Consider the following 12,344-nt stretch of genomic DNA (forward strand, 5'->3'; position numbering starts at 1 on the left):
TGGTTTCATCATAATGTGGTCTCCCCCTCCCCCCAAAAAAATCTTTAAATAGTCCCATTGTTTAGCAAGCTAAGAAGATAGGCATTGCTTCGGCACTTGAGAAAGTCATGGAATGGACGCAGTCTGCCCTTCCTGCTTCTCTCGTGAGCACGCCCGCTCCTTTAGCTAAGTAGGTCCCCACGCTGCTCAACGGGCACACTCCTTGCTCCAAAAGTCCGTGACCTCACTTACAATTTGGCCCTCCACAGACATCTTTCCTTCTGGCGTGTCTGCTGAAACCCCACACACCCTTCATCACTCTGGACTAGGTAAGCAAATTCTTACCAATCCTTACCTCGCTGGCTGGAGAGTTTTCTTGCATCCTCCTAAATGGGCAGTCCAGAGGTCAGCAAACTTTTTCTGCAGACGGCCAGGTAGTAAATATTTTTGGCTTTCTGAGCCATAAGGTTTCGGTCACAAGCACTCAACTGTGTCACTGTGGCAGAAATCAGCTATAGCTGCCACCTCAATGAATGATCATGGCTGTGTTCCAATGAAACTTTATTTATGGACAGTGAAATTTAAATTTTACATAATTGTAAGGGATCATGAAATATCATTACTCTTGATTTTCTGTCAACTATTAAAAAACGTAAAAGCCATTCTTAGCCTGAAGGTGTACTTTGCCAGTTTCTGGGGCAGGGTTTACCTTTATGTTAAACTCCTCAGGCGGCTCACTAAAAACTGCTTTTCGGGCTTCCCTGGTGGCGCAGTGGTTGAGAATCTGCCTGCCAATGCAGGGGACACGGGTTCGAGCCCTGGTCTGGGAAGATCCCACATGCCGCGGAGCAACTGGGCCCGTGAGCCACAACTACTGAGCCTGCGCGTCTGGAGCCTGTGCTCCGCAACAAGAGAGGCCGCGACGGTGAGAGGCCCGCGCACCGCGATGAAGAGTGGCCCCCGCTTGCCGCAACTGGAGAAAGCCCTCGTACAGAAACGAAGACCCAACAGAGCCATAAATAAATAAAAATTAAAAAAAACAAAAACAAACTGCTTTTCACTCCCTGAGTTCTGTGACTTCACTTACAATTTGGCCCTCCTCAAACATCTGTCTGTCTCAAACATTTCCCTCTGCATATCTATCTATCTATCTATCTATCTATCATGGATCTATCCATCTATTTTTGCATTGTGGTAATTGATCTACTTATTCTTCAAACTTTCCATTACTCTGTAAACTCTCTGAGGACAGGAATATTGTCATCTTAATAGATGCTGTGATACTGTGATTTATAATAAAAAAAATATTGATCTTCATCCCTATTTTTGACACAGAGTCCCTAAAGCCCTTGGAATTTCCTGTAATGAGAGCAATAAAGGTGTCTTTTGTTATATTAATGAGGTGACTGGGCGGGAAAACCAACCAAGTGATTAGAGTGTTGGAACTTGCAGTCCCACCCTCTGACCTCCTGGGAGAAGAGAAGGGCTGAATGTTGAATCAATAACCAATGGCCAGTGGTTTCATCAATCATGCCTGTGTAATGAAGCCTCCATACAAAACCCAAAACAGGGTTTGGAGAGCTTCCAGGTTGGTGAACATGTGGAGATTTGGGGAGAAAGGCATGCCCAGAGAGACCGTGGAAGCTCCGCACCCTTTCCCCATACCTTACCCTAAGCATCTCTTCCATCTGGCTCTTCTTGAGTTATATCCTGTTATAGTAAACCGATGAACTAGTGAGTAAATGGGCTTCCTGAGTCCTGTGAGCCGCTCTAGCAAATTAATCAAATCCAAGGAGGGGGTCATGGGAACCTCTGATTTATAGCCAGTCTGTCAGAGGTACAGGTAATAACGTGGGCTTGCAATTGGCATCCTGAATTGGAGGGGGTCGTTGGAACCTCCAATTTGTAGCCAATCAGTTAGAAGCACAGGGAACAACTAGGGCTTGTGACTGGTGCCTGAAGTGGAGAGTGTCTTGCGAGACTGAGCACTTTGCTAGTGGAGTCTGCTATCTCTGGGTAGATAGTGGTGGAATTGAGTTGAATTGTAGGACACCCAGCTGGTGTCTGGAGAATGGCTGGTGGTGTGGGACACCTCCCCACCACCCCGCCACGTTGGAATTGGGTTCAGGACCCTAATTTTAGAGGCTAACATTTATTGATCACTTTGCTAAGGCACTGAGCTAAATGTTTTGCGTGGAAAATCTCATAACAAACGCATGAGGTAGGTATTATGATTGTTGTAATGTATAAGTGGTATTATTATTTTTACAGATGATAAAACGAATACTCGGGGAGGTTCCATATTTAATAAGTGTAGAGCTATGATTTAATTATTTAGGCAGTCAGACCCCAGAGCTCACCTTCTCTACCACTCTACAGACTCCCTATCCCTGTTTCACACAGTAAGGCCTTAATAAAAGTCTGGTGAATGTGTGTTATATTTTGGATTAAATTGTTTCTCTCCTGAGAACAGCTGAAGCTGATAGTGAGAAAGATTGAAAAGGAGCTCACAGAGCAACTTAAAGAGCCACAGCAGAGCACCTCGGAGGCAAGCATGCATCAGAGAAGTGAGAAGTGGGTGCCACTGAAGCTTGCCTGCCTTCGTAAGGGTCCTGCCCTGTCGCTGCTCAGCTGTTTGCTCAACTCAGAGTGTGCACAGAGGCATTCAGACCTGAATCGCGGTATCACACGCAGCTGGAGAAGAAGTGCAGGACAGAAGCAACCCGTGGGGAAATGCACAAAGAGACCTGCTGAGCCCCAGGGGCAGGGCCATGGTTGTGAGCATGCAGCACGCCAGCTGCACTCCCAGAAGGAGAGCAATGAGCTGCAGCTGGGAGGCCACTTGTGCGAGAGAAAAAAAAAGACTTTTTTAACCATCAGATTTGAGCAAGTTGCTTATGTGTGAAAGGTTTTGTTGGAAGCAAGTTAAATGGTGCTAAGTCACTAGACAAAAGATCACACCCTCCAGCTCAAGATGCCTGTCTCTAGGGACTGTTTCTAACAGTCTCAGGTCTGGGTGAGGACAAAGCAGTGAAAGACATCCTGATTAGCTGAGGGAGCACAGTGACCTGGTAACACGAAAAACAAGGGCTCCTGAAATCCCCAGGGCTGTTCTATCAGTGAGAAAGGAAAGGCAAGGAGGAGAGATGCTGGCCACAGTTTTGCCGCTCCACACTCATGGAGTGGCTGCATCCGTACCTCCAAGAGGTGGGCGGCAATGCGCTCTCACCCAGCCCCAGATCATCAGGATCTGCATTTTCACAAATCTTTTGCACATCACAGTGTGAAACGTACTGGCCTACGATGCTCAGACTAAACACACCTGTCCTGAAAGATCCACAGCTCCTTTTGAATATCTCTTCAAAAGAAGGTACGATTTCAGAGGTGCCTCTATTACGAAATTCAGAGAAATAAGAAGCGGCAGGTAAATTAGCCAAAGCCCTGAATTTGCAATCAGGAGACTAGGATTGTAAATCCGACAGGTCCTATCCCAACTGCAACCTCATGGAAGTCTTTTCGCTTCTCTGGGCCTCAGTTTCTGTGTCTGTACACTGAGGGAGTTGACTAGGAGATTCAAGACTCAGACATTCAAAGTATCAAAGTCCTAATTTTGTGCAAATGTATATATGTTCCATTTTTCTATTTCCCTGAAAAAAGAAAGCATCAGAGAAGTTGACTGTGACCTAATCCTACTCTGGTATGGACAGGGTCTCCCCCATACACTTTAACCTCTACTGTCACTTACCTTTTAAAATTAGTTATATAGTACATTGAACATATCATGAGACTAAGATCTTTCTCAAATGTGCCAGTCTCCAGAGAGAACCACCAAAGTGAGTGAGCACAGAATTTGTCTGCTGGCCAGAATCCTAGGTACCAAGACTCTTGATTCTGCATAGTTCAAAATGCCTTTACTTGTATGCTCTGCGAACCAGCAAATGACCCACCTTATTAGGAAAGCAGACACCATCTTCCTTTAAGCACCTAATTCCAACCCTCTCAGAATGCAAGAGCACATCATTTATCAGTTAGCAAAAAGCTGCACACCTTCCCCAAAGCCTTTGTATGAGAGAGCAAAGCCTTCTAAAGGAATGCCTTACTTGACAATTTTTAAAGCCAACTTGTCCATCTGTATGGAAAATCTGAATAAAATCTACTGTCCTAGTTGGGGAGAAAAAAAAAACCAAGACTGCTAAAAATAAGTAAATAAGATATGCAAATCACTCATCCCATGCCACAATTGGCTTCAACCTATTTAAACAAGAAAAAGAGGTCAGAACGCAGGGAGAGAAAGCTCTAACTCCCATCAACTCCCTACCCTTATCGCCTGCAAAGGGGGTTGATCTTCCTTCCCCGGCAGCTCCTCAGTTCTCCCAGGTCAAGATGGAGCCAATGCTGCCCAGGGTGCTATGTCAACAAACAGAAATTTAGATAATTTTCGTGTCCTTGCAAAGGATCCCTTTGACCAGAAACAGTGTAACCAGTCAGCCAATCTGGGCTCTATACTTACTTCTTTGTTCCTTATTCTTTATCCTATAAAAGCAACCTGCCTTCTGCCCCGTTTTGCAGGTGTCTGGGCCCTTGAGACCAGAGACTGCTGGCTTCATTAAGTGTTGAATAAAGTTTGCTTGAATCACCTATACTGTCTTCTTTCATCATTTTTTAACAATATTACTGAATGAACGGAAAATACATGCTGGTGCCATGTTTCCAGACTAAGAAAAAAAGCTCACCGCGGGGTAAATTTGGCCACACCTACAGAAGTCATCTCACTTCCCATCTGCTCCATTTACCCTCCTTCCCCCCATGCCACCCAAAAGTAACTCATTTGCAATTGTCCGTGGAGCCTGTATTTCATCTTGGGAAATGGAAAGCTCAAATGAGGAAGCCTGCTTATCTTTTTTTTTCAGTGATGAAGGATCATTGTCCCTGGCCCTGACCTTAGCTAATTTTCTCGCCTTTGTTGTACGCCAAAGACAAGGTATTCCTGTTTAGTTTCCAAAGGTCTTTTCCTGCCGATACATAGAAATCTTCCTGCCCGCTGCTCCGCGTCTCCCCACCGCCTGTCCTGGAGAAACAGGTGCCAACAGCCAGAGCAAAGCTAGCGTGCTCTTTGTAGCCCCCAAGCAAGGGAAAACTGGGAGGGACAGGAGTGCGATTTGCAATTGACCCAGCTTTCTCTCCTCTGCCTTCCCACCCGCTGTGTAACCTTGAGGTGACGGGGGCTCGGTTCCTGGAAGCCCTGCGGCTGTGCTGCTGCCGGCGGGAGGTGACGCCCGCGGACTGACGAGGGCGAAGGAGGAAGCCCGCGCATCACCCCCTCCCGCCGCTGCTCTGCCACCGACAGGCCTGGGGCGCCGGCTGATGCTTTTGTTGTCCGAGCCGCTGAAGGAAGCAATTATCTCTCAACTAGAGTTTGTGAATGTTCGTTAAGATAAAACAAAACTCCCGGTGTTCCGGGGGCGCAGGAATTCTCCCCTGAGGTTTGGATCGTCGCAGGAGGGGCTCCGAGGGCGGCTCTCGGGGCGGCGGGTCGGAGCCACGCCTTGCGGTCCCCCGGGTCCCAGCGGCCGGGCCACAGCCGCAGCCGGGGACGAGGGCGCAGGGAGGGGCTGACGGGTGAAACAAAGGGATGAGGTCACCCTAAAGAGAGGCCGGAGGGAACGCCTAAAGGAGGCAGAAAATGAGTCGCGAAGAGGGACTGTGGGACGGAAACTGGAGTCAAAATGCAGGGGGAGGGGCCGGGAGACAAAGGCTGAGCGGCTTGCGGAGGAAAGACCTAGCTGTCAGTCGTCAGCTGTCTGCGCTTGACAGAAACCGGGGAGACACGAATCAGAACCTGTGCTACTTAGGGTAAAGAAGAAAGTTTGCTTAAACCCTTTCCGCTGCTTCCCAGAATGCTGTGCCACAAGCTCCCACGATTTGTGTCAGTTCTGTGAATGAGATAGATAGATAGATAGATAATAGATAGATGATAGATAGATAGATAGATAGATAATAGATGATAGAAAGATAGATAGATAATAGATAGATGATAGATAGATAATAGATAGATAATAGATAGATGATAGACAGATAGATAGAGGATACATAGATGATACATAGATACATAGATGATAGATAGATGACAGATGATAGATAGATGGATGATAGATAGATGATAGATAGATGGTAGATTGATGGATGATAGATAGATAGATGGTAGATTGATGGATAGATAGATGATACATAGATGATACATAGATACATAGATGATAGATAGATGATAGATGATAGATAGATGGATGATAGATAGATGATAGATAGCTGGTAGATTGATGGATAGATAGATAGATGATACATAGATACATAGATGATAGATAGATGATAGATGATAGATAGATGGATGATAGATGGATGATAGATGATAGATAGATGGATGATAGATGGATGATAGATAGATAGATGATAGATAGATGGTAGATTGATGGATAGATAGATAGATGATACATAGATGATACATAGATACATAGATGATAGATAGATGATAGATGATAGATAGATGGATGATAGATGGATGATAGATGATAGATAGATGGATGATAGATGGATGATAGATAGATAGATGATAGATAGATGGTAGATTGATGGATAGATAGATAGATGATACATAGATACATAGATGATAGATAGATGATAGATGATAGATAGATGATAGATAATAGATAGATAGATAATAGATAGATAGATAATAGATAGATGATAGACAGATAGATAGATGATACATAGATGATACATAGATACATAGATGATAGATAGATGATAGATGATAGATAGATGGATGATAGATGGATGATAGATAAATGATAGATAGATGGTAGATTGATGGATAGATAGATGATAGATAGATAGATGATAGATAGATGGTAGATAGATGGTAGATAGGTAGATGATACATAGATGATACATAGATACATAGATGATAGATAGATGATAGATGATAGATAGATGGATGATAGATAGATGATAGATAGATAGATGATAGATAGATGGTAGAGAGATGGTAGATAGGTAGATGATACATAGATGATACATAGATAGATGATAGATATTAAGTCTGAGATGGTCTAAGAATGGGCTTCAAGGTGTCCCTGAATCTGAAGTAATATGCCTTGTAGTTTGTTTACATGATTATTTTGCTGTTGAATGTCCACAGGTTTTCTAAGAATGTCAGAGGTATCCAATACCCAAAAAAGGTTAAATGTTACTAGGCTTTGGAAGCACTGTGGAAAAGGAAAAAAACAAAACAAAACAAACAAACAAAACACAAACACCAAAAACCCAACAAGCTTACCTAAAATGCAGATGATATCAGAGGTGAGGAATTCTTTAACACCTCTTCTCTAGGTTAATCCCATTAATACCCGTCATCTAGACAAGATAAACATTTTGAAGGCAGGAGGCCAAAGGCTAGTACGTTTTTCTTTGAGGAAAGACTGAAGGCTGGATCATGAAAGACCAAGGGGCGGGTTGGAGGGAAAGCTGGGAGGCAGTGTTCCAGGTGTGGGCAGGTTCGTGGAGAAAAAGAAGTACTGGCTTCGTGTATCTTTGGTTTTGTCTGGGCTGACACTGGGGCAAGTCACCAGAGGAGAAAGCCTGTACTTCGCTACATAAGAAGAATATTAACTAATACTCTAGGGACATTCTTGTGCCAGTTTAGCTTTCCCCCCCCCCCAACCGTAAGTTCATTGAGGGCAGGGACTTTGTTGGGTTGGCCATGTCAACATCAGTTCCTAACATAGTTCATGGGACATAGTGGGCACTCGGTAAATATTTGTGGAATAAATGAATGAATTACCAAGCCATGCACATATTCTCCCTTCTTCCCAATAAACTGACCAGTAGCAAGAGGCCTGGGATCAATTTCGCCATCTGGTGGTAACTATCGAATTGACAAAATCTCTTACCCACTGTTCCTTTCTTCTGCCTGGGGTAGCGGTGGGGATGGAGGAGGGCGACCATACATCCAACAAGTTCTTCTCCTTAGACCTAAGCAACTCACCTCTCCTACACTTCCACTCAGGTCTTCACCTGCTCACACGAACCACTCATTTCCTCTTTAATGTCCTTTTTCTCAGTCTAGCCCCTGCCCTGAGTTCACCTCCCCACAATGCTATTTCTTCTTTTGCCCAATGGGCATGGGAAATTTCCTTTTTATTCATCCCTCTTCTCATGCCTCTTGAGAATCCCAACATGACACAAAGTTACCTAATAAACAATAGTTTAGCTGTAATTTCCATTCTGGCTACTGTTGAATGGGGCTAGCATAACACCTACAGATCAGAAAAGGGAAGTTTTAAGGGGGTGTGTGTGTGAAATTAGATATAAGGAACTGGTTCTATTACATTCCCAAACCCGATAACATTATTGTTTTCTCCTATGTTTTCATTGCAAATGTACAGAATTCCAGCTACATTTTGGATCAACCTGAATTTTATAGACAGGTCTGGAAACATTAACACCATTTTATGTTATTTCTGTGGCAAAAGCATCTTAAGTTTCAAGTTTATTTATTTTTGAAAAACGAGCCATTTGTAACTAAGAAATTCCTTGCTCTTCTAAGAAGCTGTTTTCTAAGAGGCTGTCCTACTAAAGTACTAACACTTTCTGGGAAGCAGGAAAGATGGATAATGTTTCCATTATTACAAAACTGAAGTTTAGGGGAGACTAATAATTTTCTCTCAACCAAATTACAGATGAGCAGAAAAAGTGCTCATTCACTTAGACGAAGGATTTCCAATTCAGCTTGTGTATTTTACCACCAGGGTTCTTGTGTAAAGCAGATTCCATGATGCTGACTGAAGAAGTCTGGCGTAGCACTACAGAGGGCCTGAAATGCATTTTAATAAGTGCCCTAGTGGGCTTAGACCACAATGAGGATGATAAGCTGAGCCACATTCCTGTTTGGGAATAGTTTCCTTGATTTTACTGAAAATGTTTTTATCAAGCATCAGTCAGAATTTTCTATTCCTACCCCATTGCCTCCTGCTTTTAGAGACAGTTGGAGCTATCCCACGTGTATGACCAAGAATTCCTGTCTTAAATTCCAACATGCATAGACTCGCTTAGCCCAACATGTGAGACCTAGGAGAAATCATCAGACCATGTTCTTTCATAGCCATGGAAACCAAGTCCTAGAGAGAGAGTGATGCAACCAGTGATAGAGCTGATGCTAGGCCTCCTCACCTCCTGTGTTTTCCTTTGAGTCCCTAGGGCCACAGAGAAAGAGAAGGCTGAAATTGGGACAAAGTAGATAGCTGAATTAGATCATTAGTGTCAAAAGGCACACTTTAGCCTACGGCACTTGGCAGGTCTCTTTATTATCAGTCCATTCTGGGCCTGAAAGATTCAGATTAGCAGACTAGATTGCTCCTCTGTTACATTTCAATCATAGACACCCAGTTTGGTGCTACTGGGTAGTTTATATGGAATCATGAAAAGCAGAAAAGCATAGCCTGGAAAAAGAAGATTACACTTTTTTTGCCCCAGAGGCAAAATTCCAAAGTTAGGCATAATGTCATGGCATATTATTGTAAACAATGTAAATGCAAAGTAACTTCCAATGTTTCATCACGATTACCGATTTATAGGATACATATTGTCTTCTGAAAAGTTTTGGTACATGTGAAGGCACAGATAGCCTTGGCTCAGGAGAAATCTCATCCTTTAGGCACACTCTGGATCTCTGTATAACATTCTGCACACAATATATGACATAGATTAGATTTCATCTAATCCTTCTTGTTACATCCAAGGTAACATTGGCATTTAAAATAAGGAACCATTGAATTCTAGTTTTCAGGAGAGGACCGGTGACCCCTGATCCCTGCCAGACCCTGCAGTGGTGAGTTTAAGAATATTTGGGTGTTCACAGGTCAAAGTATGATACCTTGATGCAATCTGGCCTCACTGAAGTCTTGTTGTAGCTAGGATGCAGAGACCTCAGGGGTATGTGGACCATCAGGGTTTTTCTCATTCGATTCTCTTCTCAATACCTATTTCTTGCCCAGAAAACTTTAGAATCAAAGACCTTCTTGGGCTATGGAGATGTGTCCAGTATCACTAGGAATTTTTAAACGCATCAAAGGATCTGCATCATTTTCTAGGTGCCCCTGGATTTTTCTGCTAGGTGCCCCACAGAAATCCCATATTTTTGAATGTAAGCACATGCAGTTACAGACACTAAAGAGACCTCCACACAGAATGTTACAGCTGCATTGCACTGTGTACATTTCTGGAAAGTGGACTTGGTATTATTTTCCCCCAAGAAACCACCAATTTCCACATCTGTTCTTTACAGTAATGGATATAATTACCATGATGCTGTTTGTAGACACATGACCCTCTGAAGGGGCACTGGTTAAACATCTGTAAACAGGAATAAACATCCTATTGTGTCTCTTTCTCAAGTAATGGGAGCAATTTTTGGTGGAGGAAAAAGAAAACCATCTTTTGTCCAGTCAACATTCAGCAGTATCTGCCTTTCTGGGAATGTGACACTGTTGAGATTGCTTTTGCCCCCAGGAAGGCAGATTTTGCTGAAGCACTCTTTTGACTTAGGAACGTAGTGATCAAATAAAATAGGGCTTTTTAAAAAAAGACTGTGAGAGAGGTGTGCTGAAGTAGTATTGGGTTTGCCCGTCATTTTCTCAGATCGTCCTGGGAAGAGCTGGGCTCTTCAGTAAGGAGAGTTTATATTTCCTAAGAAGTCTCTTTCTCCAGAGAAGAACTTTTCAGATAAACTCTTGTCATTTGCTGTTCCATCCTCTGTAGGTGGGTAAGTGGACAAGTAGGGGAATTGCTTAGGGTCGTACTAAAAACAAGTATAATAGTCAGTGTTTGAAAAACTTTTTACTTTGCTCTGAGCACCAATTCTGTTTTGTACCTATAGTGGCCAACTGATAAATTAAACTAAAACCATGGAATACATGAAATATAGACTAGTTTACATCAGAGAAAATAACTTCAAGCTAATGAGAGGCAATTGAACTAAGTTTTCCAGCCTTAAGAATGGCAGAATTATCGCAGAAGCAATGCATAAATTCTTATATACAGTGGATTTGGGGTAGAGGGAGGAATGGACAGGGAGAGATGGAGAGTGATATTTCCTCCCTACTATTGTTCTATATATTCTGAAAACTCTTCTTTAGGACTAATTTTTAAATTTCAAATGTTTAGTGTTTGAAAAGTGAGAAATCAATCTATTTTTTCATGGGAAAGTGTCTACAAAGTGAAAAGTAAATCGTTTTTCATGGGAAAATTTATTAAATATGAACAGGACAAAAAATGTTATTTTATAATATAATAGCAACATTTCCATTTGGGTAGAATTACGCAAACTCTAGGGCCAGTACAAATTCGGGGCTTCAAGGATAAGGCCCAGAGGAAGCAAGTCACGTATCTCTAAACAAGAGGTTTGAACAAGATGGTCTAGTTCTTTCCAGCTCGTTAATTCTGAGAATCTGTAAACCTAGTCCTGGGAGATACAAAAGTTTAAGAAGTAGAGGTTACCCTTGGTAAACTAATGGCCTAAAACACAAAGTGAGAGCAGAAACTATTCCTCAAGTCTTTTTCTAACCTCTAACACTGAAAAAACTGCCTTATGTTTTGGTCAATAAAAATTAAGAAAATGCATATTCCCTGCTGTCAGTATTCTCCCAAATGAGGTGTAGACATCCAGTTTTTGATGTTTAGCTCAGCCTTACCTCTCATTTGGGTAGCTGCATAACCTAACCTAACTCTAGATTCTTCCATTTAACTCAAAATTTTTTTGACTCGTAGCTTGCTCTATCAGAGGTTCTGAATAGCAGGACACATTCAGTGCAAACATATATAAAATTATACAGAACCCACTGTTAACAATGCTAGAGAAAATCTCTTATCAGTAAATTTATTAGCTGCCATTTTGTCTCAAGATGGTGGTCTGAACCACAATTACATCTTCATATCTACTGATTTTCATCAAAATCTGTCAACTCTTTCAAAAATGACCACAATGAGAGAGGTATATGCAAAATATTAGCAACTTAGTTGAGACATCTTAACAATAAAAATCATTTATTGAATACTGGGTAGCAAGCAGAAATATAGAGACGTAAAAAATGCAACCCTTGCCCTCAAAATATTTATGATTTATGTATGGTAACAAGAAATAAAATTAAAGAATTAAATAAATAACAAAATAGCGTAAATTCAGAGTTAAATGGATGGTACAGCTAATATGTGCTTTAGAAATTAAGATGAGAAAATCATCACTGAGACTGGAAGAATTAACAGAAAGGAGAGAATTCAAAGGGAAAGATGGATTTTGGAGAAAGGTAGTGGAC

The 12,344-nt window shown here is 42.2% G+C and overlaps 1 protein-coding gene across 1 annotated transcript in view; it reads right to left on the reverse strand.

Moving 5' to 3' along the window:
* The window catches only part of GAP43 (growth associated protein 43), a 62,013-nt gene extending 54,624 nt beyond the window's left edge, over positions 1-7,389 (reverse strand). Inside the window, exons 1-2 of the mRNA XM_059919986.1 lie at positions 7,383-7,389; positions 5,189-5,364 (exon numbers count right to left, since the gene is read on the reverse strand). Of these exons, the coding sequence (XP_059775969.1) occupies positions 5,189-5,364; positions 7,383-7,389 (183 nt within the window). The remainder of the gene's footprint in view (positions 1-5,188; positions 5,365-7,382) is intronic.
* Positions 7,390-12,344: the final 4,955 nt, after the last annotated feature.

This window comes from Balaenoptera ricei, chromosome 4, assembly GCF_028023285.1.
Source record: "Balaenoptera ricei isolate mBalRic1 chromosome 4, mBalRic1.hap2, whole genome shotgun sequence".
Lineage (NCBI taxonomy): Eukaryota > Metazoa > Chordata > Mammalia > Artiodactyla > Balaenopteridae > Balaenoptera > Balaenoptera ricei.